This window comes from Caretta caretta, chromosome 18, assembly GCF_965140235.1.
Source record: "Caretta caretta isolate rCarCar2 chromosome 18, rCarCar1.hap1, whole genome shotgun sequence".
NCBI lineage: Eukaryota > Metazoa > Chordata > Testudines > Cheloniidae > Caretta > Caretta caretta.
Genome location: NC_134223.1, coordinates 3,170,764 through 3,189,184, shown reverse-complemented (window position 1 = coordinate 3,189,184; position 18,421 = coordinate 3,170,764). Strand labels below are relative to the sequence as shown.

General features: G+C 49.9%; 1 protein-coding gene and 1 long non-coding RNA gene across 9 annotated transcripts in view; one reads left to right on the top strand and one right to left on the bottom strand.

Moving 5' to 3' along the window:
* The first annotated feature begins 5 nt into the window (after positions 1-5).
* Positions 6-2,078, top strand: LOC125624344 (uncharacterized). Its single transcript, XR_007353282.2, has 2 exons — positions 6-76; positions 820-2,078. It is a non-coding gene; the product is annotated as an uncharacterized LOC125624344 (long non-coding RNA).
* A 5,459-nt stretch (positions 2,079-7,537) lies between these two features.
* The window catches only part of CCDC30 (coiled-coil domain containing 30), a 132,528-nt gene continuing 121,644 nt past the window's right edge, over positions 7,538-18,421 (bottom strand). For 5 of the 8 annotated variants that reach the window (XM_048824887.2, XM_048824879.2, XM_048824880.2 and 2 more), the window contains one exon: positions 7,538-7,983. In XM_048824887.2, the coding sequence (XP_048680844.2) occupies positions 7,770-7,983 (214 nt within the window). In that variant the 3' untranslated portion in view covers positions 7,538-7,769. Of the gene's footprint in view, positions 8,004-18,421 lie in introns of all 8 variants that reach the window. The other 3 variants (XM_075121160.1, XM_048824886.2, XM_075121161.1) reach the window with 3 other exon arrangements.

Genomic DNA, 18,421 nt, shown 5'->3' with positions numbered 1-18,421 from the left:
CCGCCCTCGGGGCGGGAGGGGTCGCCGCGGAGGCGCCTGTGTCGTGCCCGAAGCTGTGGCTGTCGGAACGTGCTCGGTAGGGGGCACGGAGCATGCGCAGTAACATCTGCCCCCTCCCGGGGTGGGGCTCTGCAGCCTGCGCTTTACGCGGGCTGCAAAGGGGGAAGCGGAGCCGGGGGGAGGCCAGGGTCTGGACGGGGGGCGGAAATCGACGGGGGGCGGCCGGCGGCGGGAGGCAGGGCCAGGCTGGGGCTGACGGGGAAAATCAGGAGCCGGAGTTAAACGCAGGGGCGAGGCGCTGGCAGAGGGCAAAAGCCCGGCGCTGGGCGCAGACCCCGTGTTTGCGGGGGCCGGGCCGGGGGCCTTTTGCCCCCCCCGCCCGGAGGCGGCACCTCTCAGCACGGGCTCCGCAGGGCTGGTTCTTGGCGGCCCAGAAATCCCAGGGCCGGGGCCCTGCAGCGCCTCTCGCTCTGGTGAGGGGTGCCGCGGGGCTGCCGGAGCCTGGCTCGGTGAGATGCTTTACTCCAAAGGCAGCATCCCGTACCCGAGTATCTGACCGCGTCAAGTCTCGTAGCCCTTCACCCTCAGTCTGATCTGCTGCTGGGCTTCCCTGAATTCCCCTTAGCACGTCCTCACTGAGCTTAGATGCCGCAGATGCATCTCACTGTGCTATTTAATTTATATTTTAACAAGACTCATTGAAAAGATGTATAAGTACTTGCTAGTAGTTTGAACAACGACATCTATGTTTCTAGTATTGTTTTTTACTGTGATTTCCAAGTCGGAATTTTTAATTTAACTTTTTCTTATTATTTTTAGAGCAGAAGTTTATTCTGTTGGATCATCTGACTTCCAGTCTGACTGAATTTCTGGCCTGGTCTCAAAACTTTGTTTTCATTCAATCCACTAATGGCAATTGCCTTTTGCAACTGTTATTTTGCCTCTCAATCCAGCCCTTAGTGTTTTTCCGTATGCCATTGCTTGTGTGTAGAACTTGATTCTCAAATATTCAGTAGAGGCAGTATACTGTCTCATGTGACATTCTTCTCAAAAGCAAAAATCTGCTGTAATTTTTGCTAAACATTAGAACTGCTGTAGTGGGTCAGACCAATAGTCCATCTAGTCCAGTATCCTGCCGTCTGACAGTGTCCAGGGCCAGGTGCTTCAGAGGGAATGAACGGAATAGGCAATCACTGAGTGAACCATCCCTTTATCCACTCCCAGCATCTGGTAGTCGGAGGTTTAGGGAGACCCGCAGCATGGGGATGCATCCCTGATTATCTTGGCTAATAGCTGATGCACCTATCCTGAGGAACTGACCCTCACTGGGGAGTAAGGGTTGCCCTCACCAGTTCAGCATACACTCCACACAGTGCATGGCTCCTTTGGGGTGCTAAGTATAGCTGGCAGTGCCTCCTGCCCCTACCCGTTTGCCATCAGGGTATTTAGGCAGCAGCAACATTATGGCTTCCATATGAATGGGTGTGTTTGCGGGAGGGAAAAGACTTCTTGGCCCTCTTCTCACCTCCACCTCTGTGTGATGGCAGCCATATTTTGACCTGTAATAGATAGGAACTGCTTCTATCAGGAAAAATTCAGGTGAGCATAGATAGCTCTCAGTAAGGGAAATAGGAAATCCAAAATACTTCTCTCTCCTTTCTACCCAGCCAGAGACTAAAATACACCTGCATGGAGACAAACCCATCTGGATCATCTTTACCTTACTGACATCAAAATCTCTCTCTGAACAAGCCCCTTCATCTCCAATGAGATATTACCCCAGGAGCTTGCTGGAATCTAGCCTCCCTTTGATCAGAAACCTTTGTCAGTCAAGGCAATAGGACAAGTGCATTGCTGCCTGTGGCTGCCTGCTGAGTTGATGAAATGTAATGGTCAGAGATTGCACTAACATAGAAGTATGTTGAAGGCAAACCCTAAGAAAATTAAGAGTTTAAATTATCCTCCACATGTCCCGCGTCCCACTAAAATTAATCCAACCCACAGGTAATTTGGGCAGAAATGTCAATGTCAGGATGGCACAGTAAATGAAGCTGCAGAATAAATGATGTTTAAATGAACTCACTCTATTTTTTATAATCCTCTCTTAAGAGGTAATTGATTCATATGTACCCCAGGCAGGGTCATTTGGAAGCCGAACACTTTATGTTTCCATCTCATACTGTAAAGCTTTAGCAAATTAGGACAAGTTTTAGGAATTAGGACAAGTCAGCAAATAAGAACAACTTTAGGTATCAGTAACTGCTACTGGTAACAATTCACTGCTACTGGTAGCATAAGAACATAAGAATGGTCATACTGGGTCAGACCAAAGGTCCATCCAGCCAAGTATCCTGTCTACTGACAGTGGCCAATGCCAGGTGTCCCAGAGGGAGTGAACCTAACATGTAATGATCTAGTGATCTCTCTCCTGCCATCCATCTCCACCCTCTGGGCTAGGGACACCATTCCTTACTCATCCTGGCTAATAGCCATGAATGGACTTAACCTCCGTGAATTTATCCAGTTCTCTTTTAAACCCTGTTATAGTCCTAGTCTTCACAACCTCCTCAGGCAAGGAGTTCATAGAATCATAGAATATAAGGGTTGGAAGGGACCCCAGAAGGTCATCTAGTCCAACCCCCTGCTCGAAGCAGGACCAATTCCCAGTTAAATCATCCCAGCCAGGGCTTTGTCAAGCCTGACCTTAAAAACCTCTAAGGAAGGAGATTCTACCACCTCCCTAGGTAACGCATTCCAGTGTTTCACCACCCTCTTAGTGAAAAAGTTTTTTCTAATATCCAATCTAAACCTCCCCCACTGCAACTTGAGACCATTACTCCTCGTTCTGTCATCTGCTACCATTGAGAACAGTCTAGAGCCATCCTCTTTGGAACCCCCTTTCAGGTAGTTGAAAGCAGCTATCAAATCCCCCCTCATTCTTCTCTTCTGCAGGCTAAACAATCCCAGCTCCCTCAGCCTCTCCTCATAACTCATGTGTTCCAGACCCCTAATCATTTTTGTTGCCCTTCGCTGGACTCTCTCCAATTTATCCACATCCTTCTTGAAGTGTGGGGCCCAAAACTGGACACAGTACTCCAGATGAGGCCTCACCAATGTCGAATAGAGGGGAACGATCACGTCCCTCGATCTGCTCACTATGCCCCTACTTATACATCCCAAAATGCCATTGGCCTTGGCAACAAGGGCACACTGCTGACTCATATCCAGCTTCTCGTCCACTGTCACCCCTAGGTCCTTTTCCGCAGAACTGCTGCCTAGCCATTCGGTCCCTAGTCTGTAGCTGTGCATTGGGTTCTTCCGTCCTAAGTGCAGGACCCTGCACTTATCCTTATTGAACCTCATCAGATTTCTTTTGGCCCAATCCTCCAATTTGTCTAGGTCCTTCTGTATCCTATCCCTCCCCTCCAGCGTATCTACCACTCCTCCCAGTTTAGTATCATCCGCAAATTTGCTGAGAGTGCAATCCACACCATCCTCCAGATCATTTATGAAGATATTGAACAAAACCGGCCCCAGGACCGACCCTTGGGGCACTCCACTTGATACCGGCTGCCAACTAGACATGGAGCCATTGATCACTACCCGTTGATCCCGACAATCTAGCCAGCTTTCTACCCACCTTATAGTGCATTCTTCCAGCCCATACTTCCTTAACTTGCTGACAAGAATACTGTGGGAGACAAGAATACTGTGGGAGTTCCACAGGTTGGCTGTGCGCTGCGTGAAGAAGAACTTCCTTTTATTTGTTTTAAACTTGCTGCCCATTAATTTCATTTGGTGGCACCTAGTTCTTATATTATGGGAACAAATAAATAACTTTTCCTTCTTTTATACCTGCCTCTTGAAATTTCCACTACATGCTTCTGACGAAGTGGGTATTCACCCACAAAAGCTTATGCTCCAATACATCAGTTAATTTATAAGGTGCCACAGGACTCTTTGCCGCCTTTACAGATCCAGACTAACATGGCTACCCTTCTGATACTTTACTTTTCCTTATTCACTTTCTCCACACCACTCATGATTTTACATACCTCTGTCATATCCCCCCTTAGTCTCCTCTTTTCCAAGCTGAAAAGTCCTAGCCTCTTTAATCTCTCCTCATATGGGACCCGCTCCAAACCCCTAATCATTTTAGTTGCCCTTCTCTGAGTATTCTAATGCCAGTATTGGGCGGGATTGAGATGAGGAGACCACATCTGTACACAGTATTCAAGATGTGGGCGTACCATGGATTTATATAAGGGCAATAGGACATTCTCTGTCTTATTCTCTATCCCTTTTTTAATGATTCCTAACATCCTGTTTGCATTTTTGACTGCCGCTGCACACTGCATGGACGTCTTCAGAGAACTATCCACGATGACTCCAAGATCTCTTTTCTGATTAGTTGTAGCTAAATTAGCCTCCATCATATTGTATGTATAGTTGGGGTTATTTTTTCCAATGTGCATTACTTTACATTTATCCACATTAAATTTCATTTGCCATTTTGTTGCCCAGTCTCTTAGTTTTGTGACATCGTTTTGAAGTTCTTCACAGTCTGCTTTGGTCTTAACTATCTTAAGCAGTTCAATATCATCTGCAAACTTTGCAACCTTACTGTTTACCCCTTTCTCCGGATCATTTATGAATAAGTTGAATAGGACTGGTCCTAGGAGTGACCCTTGGGGAACACCACGAGTTACCCCTCTCCATTCTGAAAATTTACCATTTATTCCTACTCTTTGTTCCCTGTCTTTTAACCAGTTCTCAATCCATGAAAGGATCTTCCCTCTTATCCCATGACAACTTAATTCATGTTTGGTGAGGGACCTTGTCAAGGGCTTTCTGGAAATCTAAGTACACTATGTCCACTGGATTCCCCCTTGTCCACGTTTGTTGACCCCTTCAAAGAACTCTAATCGATTAGTAAGACATGATTTCCCTTTACAGAAACCATGCTGACTTTTGCGCAACAATTTATGTTCTTCTGTGTGTCTGACAAGTTTATTCTTTACTATTGTTTCAACTAATTTGCCTGATATTGACGTTAGACTTACCAGTCTGTAATTGCTGGGATCACCTCTAGAGCCCTTCTTAAATATTGGCATTACATTAGCTATCTTCCAGGCATTGGGTACAGTAGCTGATTTAAAGGACAGGTTACAAACCATAGTCAATAGTTTCGCAATTTCACATTTGAGTTCTTTCAGAACTCTTGGGTGAATGCCATCTGGTCCCGGTGACTTGTTACTGTTAAGTTTCTCAATTAATTCCAAAATCTCCTCTAGTGACACATCAATCTGTGACAATTCCTCAGATTTGTCACCTACAAAAGACGGCTCAGGTTTGGGAATCTCCCTAACATCCTCAGCCGTGAAGACTGAAGCAAAGAATTCATTTAGTTTTGCCACAATGACTTTATCATCTTTAAGTGCTCCTTTTGTATCTCGATCGTCCAGGGGCCCCACTGGTTGTTTAGAAGGCCTCCTGCTTCTGATGTACTTAAAAATCTTTTTGTTACTACCTTTTGAGTTTTTGGCTAGCTGTTCTTCAAACTCCATCAGATTACATCAGATAGGAGTTTTCTACAATCCCTTACATATGAGTAACTGCTACCGGTAGCAAATTCCAGTGCAGAAAAAGGGTCGCCTGAGCGGGCGGGAAAAGTGCCTACCCAGTCTCATGTCTCCCTCCTGCCCAATGCAGGCCAGGCCGGCTTGTCTGGAGGATAGGATTGGGGCCCAGGTCCCGCTGTGACCGCAGGATGCAGTACCGGGTTTACAGTGGCACCAAGCCCACACTTGGAAGTGGCCATGTGACTACTTGGGGGCCCACAAAGGGTTAATCCAGCCCTGGCCACAGCCCAGCAATGTGAAGTCAGCAACTTCTCAGTGCTGGTTGAAACCGCGCGCAGGCACAGCAGGGACTGGGTGTTGCAAGGTATGCTGGGAGGTATGGTTTGCACGCCACTGTGTTCCGCTGGGGCCTTGGGATCTGCGCTGCCAGCTGCAGTACTAGTCCCAGCATGCCCCGCGCAATGCTGTGGGCTGCCCCAGGTGAAGCGGGCAGACCAAAAACAAAAAACCCAACCCCCCCAGCAAGGAAATAGTGCAGGGAGAGAGTTCCCAGTGCTGACCCTGCTTGGTCCCCTGCCCCCATGGGGCACGGCGGGAGGGGCTCGAGGCTCACCCCACCCCTGAGTCTGTCCCGCTCTCCTGGGGCAGTGGGAAGCCAGGAGCGGCCGTGGTGCTCTGACTCCCTGCGTGCAGCCCTCCCGGCCATGGGCTCCTGGGCACCATCTGGACCCTGCAGCTTTGCATCGGGGGGGTTGAAGGTGGTTGTCTGTGGCCCCCACGGGAGGGGGGCGGTGACAGCAGGGCTGGCTGCCCGCTCCCTGCCTGTGGCAATGCCCAGCAACTGCCCCCGCCCTCCAGGGAGGGCAGAACACGGCTTGGGGGGAAGGGGCAGTTGTGGAGTGAGTCTGGGTTCAATGGGGGAAGCTGGTGGTGGCTCTGTGGGGGAGGAGGATAGGAGAAGCAGGGTGTGAAGGTGGAGGGGGCAGAAGGAGGGGATAGTTCCGGTTGAAGCTGGGGGTTGATTTGGGGGGGCAGTAGAAGGGAGGAAGGTGACAGCCCTGGGGTGAAAGTGTGTGTGTGGGGGGTGAGTGGTAGCAGGGATATTGAGAAGAGCCCTTGTGTGAAGGTCGGGGTTAGTTGTGTGTGGGGGGGGCAGTAGGAGAGACAGGGAGAGGAGAGCCCAGGTGTGAACGTTGGGGTAGAGGCTTGAGGCTGGGTTGTGGTAGCCTTTGTGATAAAGAGTGTGTGTGTGTGTCTCTCAGTAGTCTTCTCCCAGCACCAGCAATTTTCCTCCCCACACTCCACCCCAGTAACTTAAGTTTTGTAAACATCATTGTACCAAACTAGAAAATCCAGCTTTCAAAACTGTATTTATGAAACATAAGGAGAGGGTGGAGGGGAGATGAAGGTGCAACTCTACTGAGGGGTACATTGGGGTTTAATATGGCTCATAAATGTGCTAGTTAAGCACTTGTGTTCAGGGCCAGAAGCAGGCCCTGAGTGTTTTAACAAAAAAAGCAAAACTAACAAAGAACCTCCTCCCACACAAGTAAACCAAATTCAAGAGTATTCTGAATATATTGATGTTAGCCCAGTTTGTTCTCTATGGACTAAGGGAAGGTCTTAATCAAGTATGGCTTCAAATATCTTATTTTGTTTTTGAATAAATGTTTTCATCTCCATCCCAGCAGGACCAGGTTTACTGTGGCACCGTTGCACTGGGCCCACACTTTGAAAGGGTCCATAACGACTACGTGAGGGCTCAGAAATATATTTGGCGTCAGGCCCACAAAAGTTTAATCTGGCCCTGGCAGGGCAGACCTACGTGGAGGGCAGGATCAGGGCCCTGGCCCTGCTGTGAGTGCAGGTGGGCCCGTGCGGAGGCAGGATTGGGGCCCCGGCCTGTGAACGTGTCTAGATCACACAAGGAGTTGAGACCAAATGACAAACACCCCTTTTAAAAAAACCTTGTTTAATTAGATCTGTGAAAATTCCAGGGAGATCTGGGATGAGACGCTAGAGCCGGGCAAGTGATTGACATAACAGCTGTCAAATAAGAGCTGAGAAAATCACAAAGTTAATTGAACGAGTTATTAGACACACAGTGATCCAGCTGGACGCATGGCCCCTTGCAGCGGGAAGCCAACAGCCGCAGTCCAAGCAGAGAGCAGCTCCTTGTAGTCCCTCTTAGATGCTATCGCAGTTGAAGCTTGGACTCTGAGGCTGAGTTGGGAAGTTTGCGGTGTCTCCAGGTGAAGCCACATTTAAGTAACCAATCTCAGAAGGCTGAGACAGTGATAAAGAAAATATGGACTTTGGGGTCTCGGTTCCTTCTTCAGGCTTGACATCTTGAATGGCTCTCAGAATGCCGTGGGAGTTTGACAGCCCTGTCACTGAGAAGCTGAAAAAGAATTTCCATCACTAATTCACTTTGCAAACATCTGCCTATGGCAGTCACCTGGCCTCCACTATTGTAGCGTCTAAGTGCCTCACAATCTAACATATTTGTCCTCACGCACCCGGTGGGCAGGGCAGTGCTATTATCCCCCAATTACAGCTGGGAAACAGGCTCAGAGAGGCTGAGTGACATCACACAGGAAGTCTGTGGCACAGCAGGGACTTGAACCCAAATCCTAGGCTAGTGCCCTACTGACCGGACTATCCTTCCTTTCTCTGCAACCTTCCCAACAGGTTCTCTCGCCAGTAAGGCCATGCTTTACAGGAACAGGGCAATTTGTGTCACAAACAGGTGGTTTTTAATTTAAAAATAAATGTTTTGGAGCTGTTTTTGGAAAACTTCATTTGGGAGAAAAGTCAGTAAAATGTGCTTAAACGTGTGTTCAGAAATGTCCATTGCTGTTGCATATTTACAGTGCAGTGCTGATAATATCTGTCAAGTTGCTTTATTCTTACACTGTCTTGCACAGAATATGTTTGCTAATGTTTATGGCAAAACCCCTGAGTAACCTAAGTCAATGTGCAGCTGCCCTGCGACCCCAGCCCTGCTAACCAGCAGAAGCAAAACTTTCTCTTCCCACTCAGTTCCATATCACCTTGATCAACATGGGCAGGGCACCAAGTTCTGGGTCTCCACACCTCACTCAATCCTCATGCCTCCCCAAATCACCTAGTTTCCCCCATAACCCACTGTCCCCCAACTCAACTTGAGGCAAGCCCCAAGCCACCCAGCTCTCTAGATGGCTGCTCCCCCATAACTGTGATAGACTCGTATTTCCCTCGCTCCCTTGGCTCCTCCTAACCCACAGTGCCTCCAAGGCTCCCCACAAAAGTACACCCCTACAAGCTCCTGTGACCCAATGGCTCCCACCATGATTATTCCAACCCCTCTATCTCCTCACTGCTCCCAACCTAAACCTTAGAGACTCCGTTTTCCTCTGAGGAGCCCCCAGACTCCACAGTGCAAACAATGCCGAACTCCTGGCTCTCTGATGGCACCCCAGCACTCTGTGCCCCTTCCTCAGTAAACCAACAGCTCTTTATTGTTATTAATTACGTGTATTGCAGTGGCACCTGGAAGCCCCAACCAAGGAGCAAGGCCCATTGTGATAGGTCCTTTACACACACAGTGGAAAGCTCCGAAGGGCTTACAATCAAAGTAAAGGAGGCAGCAGCTAGCAGAGGATGGTTTAGCCACTCGACCACACCTATAACCCCCCTAAAATTCAATTCCTCCTTAAACACCCCTTCTTCACATGACCCCTGCTCCCCCTTAGCCCTGGGAGTGTTTGAGGTAGGGCTGTAGCCAGAACCCAATTTCAAATTTTGGGCAGGCCAATGGCCCATGATCCTCCAGGTTAGGTATCAGGATCTTCAGGAGAAGGTCACTGCCCTTCCCATACCCACAGGGGCATGGCCTGTTATGCAAACTAAGCTGGCAAAGCACTGGCCCTATCTTTTATAACAAGGCCTTGGGGGAAGCCCTCCCCCAATGGGCAGGGTTTCTCTGTGTGTATGAGTAGCCCCACCAAACAGGGGTGGAGTGGGGCTTCCCCTTAGCATGGGAGAAACCCTGCCCATTGTAGGAGGGGCTTCCAAAGACTCAGCGACCATAAGATATGTATTAGAGACCTGGATGCTGGGGGACAACCCTTTGCAAGGGTTTCTTAGTCCCTCTGTCTCCTAGGGCACGGGCAGAGGGCTTTTTTTGAAGTTTCACTGCAAACAGTTTTGCAAATTATCAAGTCCCCTGAAGAAGAGTTGTGAGAATGGGACTAATGGTTATTATGATCTAGTGACAGGACAGACAGCTTATGGAATTGTGGGAAAAGGCCTAAAATCTTCTAATGAAGAAGAACCCAAGCAGGCTGGGATTTTGTTGAAATTTATTCCGAAAGCTCTATTTTGTGGTTGTCTTTCAGACTGTTTAGGAAATGACACTTAGCACTACAGGAGAAGGTTCACTCCCATGTATGGTTATGGAGACATTAAGCCCGAGATCATGAAAAAGAAAAAACGGTTACTCACCTCTGTAACTGTTGTTCTTTGAAATGTGTTGCTCATATCCATTCCAATTAGGTGTGCACGCGCTGTGTGCATGGCCATCGGAGGATTTTTTACCCTAGCAACACCCGGTGGGTTGGCTTTGGAGCCCCCTGGAGTGGTGCCTTCATGGCGCTCGATATATATCCCAGCTGACCCATCACCCCCTCAGTTCCTTCTTGCCGGCTGCTCCGACAGAGGGGAAGGGGGGCGGGTTTGGAATGGATATGAGCAACGCATCTCGAAGAACAACAGTTACAAAGGTGAGTAACTGTTTTTACGTCGAGTGCTTGCTCATATTGATTCCAATTAGGTGACTCCCAAGCCTTACCTAGGCGGTGGGGTCGGAGTGGAGCAACCTGAATTGTAGGACCACTCTACCAAATGCCACATCATCTCTTGTGTGTCGGATGATGGCATAGTGCGAAGCAAAAGTGTGTACCGAGGAACAAGTTGTGGCTCTGCAGATCTCCTGGATCGGCACCTGGACCAGAAAAGCCACTGATGAGGGCAAGCGCAGATGAAGACATGATCTATGAAGAGATCCACTGAGAGGAGACCAGGAGGCCTTTGATCTGGTCCGCCACGTCAGCAAAGAGCTATGTCAAGTTCCTGAACTGCTTCGTACACACGATGTAGGAGGCAAGGGCACTATGGACATCGAGGGAGTGCAGCCGCTGTTCCTGGCGACTGGCATACAGGTTTGGATAAAAAACTGGAAGAAAAATGTCCTGGCTGATATGGAAGGCAGATACCACCTTGGGAAGAAAGGCTGGGTGGGGCCGAAGCTGCACTTTATCTTCATGGAAGATTGTGTAGGGTGGTTCCAAGGTAAGGGCTCTGAGCTTGGAGACATGCTGTGCCGACGTGATAGCGACATGGAAAGCCATTTTCCAGGAGAGGCAGAGGAGGGAGCAGCTGGCCAGTGGGTCAAACGGGGGCCCCATGAGTTGGGAGAGGACCAGGTTAAGGTCCCATGTGGGGACTGGCTGTCGAACCTGTGGGTAGAGATGGTCCAGGCCCTTGAGGAACCTGCCAACCATGGGATTGGCGAAGACTGAGCGACCATTTGCGCCTGGGTGAAAAGCCGAGATGGCCACAAGGTGACCTCTGACAGAGGATGCCGCCAGGCCCTGCTGTTTTAGGCTCAGGAGATGCTCCAAAATGAGCGGCACGGACGCCTGGAGAGGGGGGTGTTGCACTGAGCGCACCAGCACAAAAACCGCTTCCACTTAGCCGTACATGTGACCTGAGTGGAGGGCTTCCTGCTGCCCATCAGCACATGCTGCACCGAATCTGAACAGACACATTCTGAAGGGTTTAGCCAAGCAGCATCCATGCCGTGAGGTGGAGAGATCGCAGGTCGGGATGGCAGAGGCGACTGTGATCCGGAGTAATCGGTCGGGAAGAAGAGGCAATGGGACTGGAGCATCCACAGAGAGCTCCAATAGCACAGTGAACCAGAGCTGTCTGGGCCACGCCGGAGCCATCAGACTCACTCGCACCCTGTCCCTGTGCACTTTGAGCAAGACCCTGTGCACAAGGGGGAACGGGGGAAAGGTGTAAAATAGTCAACCCATCCACAGGAGCAAGAAGGCATCTGTGAGAGAGCCCGGGGAACGGCCTTGGAGGGAGCAGAAAGCCGGGCATTTCCAATTGCTGCGGGCGGCGAACAGGTTGACCTGGGGAAACCCTCACCTTCGGAAGATGGGGTGGATGACATCTGGTCGGAGTGACCACTCGTGGGAGCGGAAGGACCTGCTTAGGTGGGCCGCCAGCGTGTTCTGGACCCCAGGGAGAAAGGACGCCACCAGGTGAATGGAGTGGGCTATGCAGAATTCCCACAGTCGAACTGCCTCCTGAGAGAGGGGGGAGGAACGGGCCCCCCCCTTGTTTGTTGATGTAGAACATGGCCATGGTGCTGTCTGTGAGGACCGCCACACAAGGACTGTGCAGCCGCTCCTGGAAGGCTTGTCAGGCAAGGCGTACCGCCATCAGTTCCTGTACGTTGATATGAAGGGAGAGCACGGAAGGGGACCATAGGCCCTGCTTCTGAATGTCCCCAAGGTGGGCACCCCATCCCAGGGTGACGCATCCATGATAAGGGACAAGGAGGACTGTGGGCTGTGAAAAGGGACTCCTTTGCATATCACCAGGGGATCCAGCCCCCAGTGGAGGGAGGCCAGGATCCGCTCTGGGACGGTGGCCACCAAGTTCAGGCTCTCTCGACCTGGGCGATAGACTGATGCCAGCCTGGCTTGTAATGGGCGGAGTTGAAGTCTGGCATGCCTAGTCATGTATGTGCAGGAAGTCATGTGTCCGAGAAGACTCAAGCACCTTCTTGCCGATGAGGTTGGGAAGCTCTGAAGGCTCCAGACAAGGGCCACTATAGCCTGGAAACGAGCGTCCGGCAGGAACATAAGAATATAAGAACGGCCACATTGGGTCAGACCAAAGGTCCATCCAGCCCAGCATCCTGTCTACCGACAGTGGCCAATCCCAGGTGCCCCAGAGGGAGTGAACCTAACAGGTAATGATCTAGTGATCTCTCTCCTGCCATCCATCTCCACCCTCTGACAAACAGAGGCGAGGGACACCATTCCTTACCCATCCTGGCTAATAGCCATTAATGGAATTAACATTCATGAATTTATCCAGTTCTCTTTTAAATCCTGTTATAGTCGTAGCCTTCACAATCTCCTCAGGCAAGGAGTTCCACAGGTTGACTGTGCGCTGAGTGAAGAAGAACTTCCTTTTATTTGTGTTAAACCTGCTACCCATTAATTTCATTTTGTGGCTCCTACTTCTTAAATTATGGGAACACATAAATAACTTTTCCTTATTCCCTTTCTCCACACCACTCATGATTTTATATACCTCTATCATATCCCCCCTTAGTCTCCTCTTTTCCAAGCTGAAAAGTCCTAGCCTCTTTAATCTCTCCTCATATGGGACCTGTTCCAAACCCCTAATCATTTAGTTGCCCTTTTCTGAACCTTTTCTAATGCCAGTATATCTTTTTTGAGATGAGGGGACCACATCTGTAGGCATTATTCAAGATGTGGGCATACCATGGATTTATATAAGGGCAATAAGATATTCTCTGTCTTATTCTCTATCCCTTTTTTAAAGATTCCTAACATCCCGTTTGCTTTTTTGACTGCTGCTGCACACTGCGTGGACGTCTTCAGAGAACTATCCACGATGAATCCAAGAACTTTCTCCTGATTAGTTGAAGCTAAATTAGCCCCCATCATATTGTATGTATAATTGGGGTTATTTTTTCCAATGTGCATTACTTTACATTTATCAACATTAAATTTCATTTGCCTTTTTGTCGCCCAATCACTTAGTTTTGAGATATCTTTTTGAAGTTTTTCACAGTCTGCTTTGGTCTTAACTATCTTGAGCAGTTTAGTATCAACCACCTCACTGTTTACCCCTTTCTCCAGATCATTTATGAATAGGTTGAATAGGATTGGTCCTAGGACTGATCCTTGGGGAACACCACTAGTTACCCCTCTTCATTCTGAAAATTTACCATTTATTCCTACCCTTTGTTCCCTGTCTTTTAACCAGTTGTCAAGCCATGAAAGGATCTTCCCTCTTATCCTATGACAACTTAATTCACGTAAGAGCCTTTGGTGAGGGACCTTGTCAAAGGCTTTCTGGAAATCTAAGTACACTATGTCCACTGGATCCCCCTCGTCCACATGCTTGTTGACCCCCTCAAAGAACTCTAATCGATTAGTAAGACATGATCTCCCTTTACAGAAATCATGTTGACTTTTGCACAACAATTTATGTTCTTCTATGTGTCTGACAATTTTATTCTTTACTATTGTTTCAACGAATTTGTTCGGTACTGACGTTAGACTTACTGGTCTGTAATTGCTAGGATCACCCCTAGAGCCCTTCTTAAATGTTACATTAGCTATCTTCCAGGCATTGGGTACAGAAGCTGATTTAAAGGACAGGTTACAAACCATCATTAATTGTTCCTCATTTTCACATCTGAGTTCTTTCAGAACTCTTGGGTGAATGCCATCTGGTCCTGGTGACTTGCTACTGTTAAGTTTCTCAATTAATTCCAAAACCTCCTCTGGTGACACTTCGATCTGTGACAATTCCTCAGATTTGTCACCTACAAAAGACGGCTCAGGTTTGGGAATCTCCCTAACATCTTCAGCTGTGAAGACTGAAGCAAAGAATTAATTTAGTTTCTCTGCAATGACTTTTTCGTCTTTAGGTGCTCCTTTTGTATCGTGATCGTCCAGGGGCCTCACTGGTTGTTTAGCAGGCTTCCTGCTTCTGATGTACTTAAAAAACATTTTGTTATTACCTTTTGAGTTTTTGGCTAGTTGTTCTTCAAACTCCTTTTTGGCTTTTCTTATTACATTTTTACCTTTTATTTGGCAGTGTTTATGCTCCTTTCTATTTACCTCACTAGGATTTGACTTCCACTTTTTAAAAGATGACTTTTTATCTCTCACTGCTTCTTTTACATGGTTGTTAAGCCACGGTGGCTCTTTTTTAGTTCTTTTACTGTGTTTTTTAATTTGGGGTATACATTTAAGTTGGGCCTCTATTATGGTGTCTTTGAAAAGTGTCCATGCAGCTTGCAGGGATTTCACTCTAGTCACTGTACCTTTTAATTTCTGTTTAACTAAGCTCCTCATTTTTGCATAGTTCCCCTTTCTGAAATTAAATACCACAGTGTTGGGCTGTTGAAGTGTTCTTCCCACCACAGGAATATTAAATGTTATTATATTATGGTCACTATTTCCAAGCAGTCCTGTTATAGTTACCTCTTGGACCAGATCCTGCGCTCTACTTTGGACTAGATCGAGAGTTGCCTCTCCCCTTGGGGTTCCTGTACCAGCTGCTCCCTTAGCATTTCATCGTCACTATCACTGTCCTGGGCAGGTGGTCGATAATAGATCGCTACTGTTACATTCTTATTAGAGCATGGAATTACAATCCATAGAGATTCTATGGAACATGTGGATTCATTTAAGATTTTTATTTCTTTTGATTCTACATTTTCTTTCACCTATAGAGCCACTCCTCGCCCCCCACGTACGACCTGTTCTGTCCTTCCAATATATTTTGTTCCCTGGAATGATTGTGCCCCATTGATTGTCCTCACTCCACCAGGTTTCTGTGATGCCTATTATGTCAATATCCTCCTTTAACACGAGGCACTCTAGTTCACCCATCTTATTATTTAGACTTCTAGCATTTGTGTACAAGCACTTTAAAAACTTGTCACTGTTTATTTGTCTGCCCTTTTCTGATGTGTCAGATTCTTCATGTGAATGTTTCTCGTCTGATCTGGCCCATATTTTGTCCTCTTTCCTCCTCTCTTCCTGACTAAAACCTGGAGAATCTCTATCACTAGACTCTCCTCTAAGAGAAGTCTCTGTCCGATCCAGGTGTGCCTCTGCAGCGATCGGCTTTCCTCATCTCTTAGTTTAAAAACTGCTCTGCAATCTTTTTAATGTTTAGTGCCAGCAGCCTGGATCTTTCCTGTATAGGCTGCCCCTAACCCCAAAATTTCCTCAGTTCCTAACAAATCTAAACCCCTCCTCGCTACACCATCGTCTCATCCACGCATTGAGACTCTGAAGCTCTGCCTGCCCACCTGGCCCTGCGCCTGGAACTGGAAGCATTTCTGAGAATGCCACCATGGAGGTCCTGGATTTCAGTCTCTTTCCTAGCAGCCTAAATTTGACCTCCAGGATGTCTCTCCAACCCTTCCCTACGTCATTGGTACCTACATGTACCACGACCCCTGGCTCCTCCCCAGCACTACACATAAGTCTATCTAGATGCCTCGAGAGATCCGCAACCTTCACACCAGGCAGGCAAGTCACCATATGGTTCTCCCTGTCATCACAAACCCAGCTATCTATGTTTCTAATGATCGACTCTCCCATTACTAACACCTGCCTTTTCCTAATGACTGGAGTTCCCTCGCCCGGAGAGGTAACCTCAGTGCGAGAGGATACCCCAGCATCATCTGGAAGGAGGGTCCCAACTATGGGAAAGTTTCTCTCTGTTCCGGTTGACTGCTTGTAATGGGGCGGCGGCCGCATTCCCATGCCAGATTGGGCTACAGCAGGCTAGACCGGCTGCGCACCGCGGCAGCCAATCAGGGAGGGCCTGTTAGAGAGCCAATCAGGGCTGAGCAGGAGGCAGTCAATCAGGGCCAGGCTAGGCCCTATATAAAGGCTGCCCAGGCAAGACGCAGTCAGTCTCTCCCAGACCTTCAAAGGGGAAGGTCTGTCTCCTGAGCGAGGAGACCAGCACCTGGGACACCGCAGTGCTGGGCAGGCTCGAGGGAGCAGAAGGGAACTCCAGCCTGGTACCTGCCAGGCTGCAGGCCCTGATAGAAGGGCCCACAAGGTGCAAAGGGGCCAAAGGGAAGCGAAGGAGGGCAGGGAGGCTGCTGCCAGAGGGTCCCTGGGCCGGGACCCAGAGTAGGGGGTGGGCCTGGGTCCCCCCCCTTCCCCCTTGTATTACACCCGGCCGTTAGAAGTGGCCATAGCGGACTGCACCCGACCCCTGACAGAAGGGGGTTAGACTTTGGGGGTGTGGTTGGCCACTGTGGCTGGGGCGAAGCAGAAAGACTGCTGTTAACCCCCCTGGAAGGGGGTGAAGGTGGACTAGGGGGCACTGCCGGAGGGCAGTGTCCTGAAGAGGACGCCGCGAGAAGGGAGCAACGCGGGTCCAGACGCCAACAGAGGGCGAGAGATGGACGGGACACCACCAGCGGAGGGCGCTCCACATGGACTGAGCTAATTCCCAGAGTTACCAACAAGAGGCGCTATGGTGGTGAGTCCCAACCCCGTCACACTGCTCTCCTCTGGGCCTTTCATCCTCCTTAACAGCGCAGGGGCTGTCTGACCAGAGGTGGGACAAATCTACAGTGTCCTGGAAAGCCTCATCAACACACCTCTCTGCCTCCCTTAGCTCCTCCAGTTCTGCCACCCTGGCCTCCAAAGCCCGTACACAGTCTCTGAGGGCCAGGAGCTCCTTGCACCGAATGCACACATACGCCACCCGCCCACAGGGCAGGTAATCATACATGCTACACTGAGCGCAATTGGGCCTGCTGGCCATGCCATTCTTTTTCGTTCACTGATGCCACCACAAGCGAAGAGGGCTGTGGGTGTGTGAACAGATAATCCTATCCCTTCGAGGGGACAAAGCAGCCGCACAGCCAGGTGGAGGGAACAGGGGGAGCGATCCAGAGAAAAAGGTGCCACCCGCTGCGGCGCTTTTACTCCCCCGGCGGCGCTCCGGGTCTTCGGCGGCGGGACCTTCAGTGCTGCCGAAGACACCCAGAGCGAGTGGGGGCGGCCGCCGGGGGAGTAAACGCGCCGCAGCGGGTGGCACCTTTTTCTCTGGATCGCTCCCCCTGTTCCCTCCACAGGGGAAAATTTAAAAGGCACCAAGACATTGACGAGGCGCCACTTGTGCTCAGAGGGGGAGCGGCCACTGTCCCGCTCCCCCCCAGCTACGCCACTGGGACAAAGTATTTCCGCTCCACTCCCTTAGCAGTTGGGGGAATGGATGCAGGTGTTTGCCAGATTGTTCTGGCGGTGGTTTGGGTGGTCCGAATAAGGGGTAGGGCCACCCTTGATGGAGCTTCGGCAGACAGAATATCTACCATAGGGTCCTCCACCTCCACCACCTCCTCCGCCTGCAGGTTCATATTCTGTGCCACCCTGTGCAGGAGCTCTTGGTGGGCATGGAGGTCTATCGGAGGGGGACCCGAGACTGCAGTGCCTGCCACCGCCTCGTCGGGGAGGAGGAGGCCACGGGGGAGAAGAGGGTCATCTAGGGCCTCTTGCGGAGCTGGGCCCAGCTGTCCTGTGTCAGCGACCTCAGTGCCCGGACCAGGAACTGGTGTCGGAGGAGGTCCTGAAGCAGGGAGAGAAGCTGCCACAGTCTCCATGCCCCCTGGCGGTAGCCTCTGGCACTCGTGGCTCAGATGGGGCTGATCAAGAAGCTGATCCAGAAGGAGCACCCTGGGCCTGGTGGTACACCCAGAGCGTCCAGAATTGCCATTGAGTGGGCCCTTGAGCGAGACCCTGCTCCTGCTCCTGCCAATGCCCAGCCCCTGACTCCAGGTGGCTACGGTCCAAATGGCGGCATTCCGAGAAACGTGACCCCGCCTCTGATCCCGAAGAATGAGAAGTGGAATGTGAGGGCCATGGTGGTGCTGAGCGGATCTGCGCTGAGGCACGCTGATGAGGCGATTGGGAGTGGTGTCGCAACGCAGGGGGGCAATGCCGGGACCTGGACCGGTATCTGGAACGGCACCTGGATCT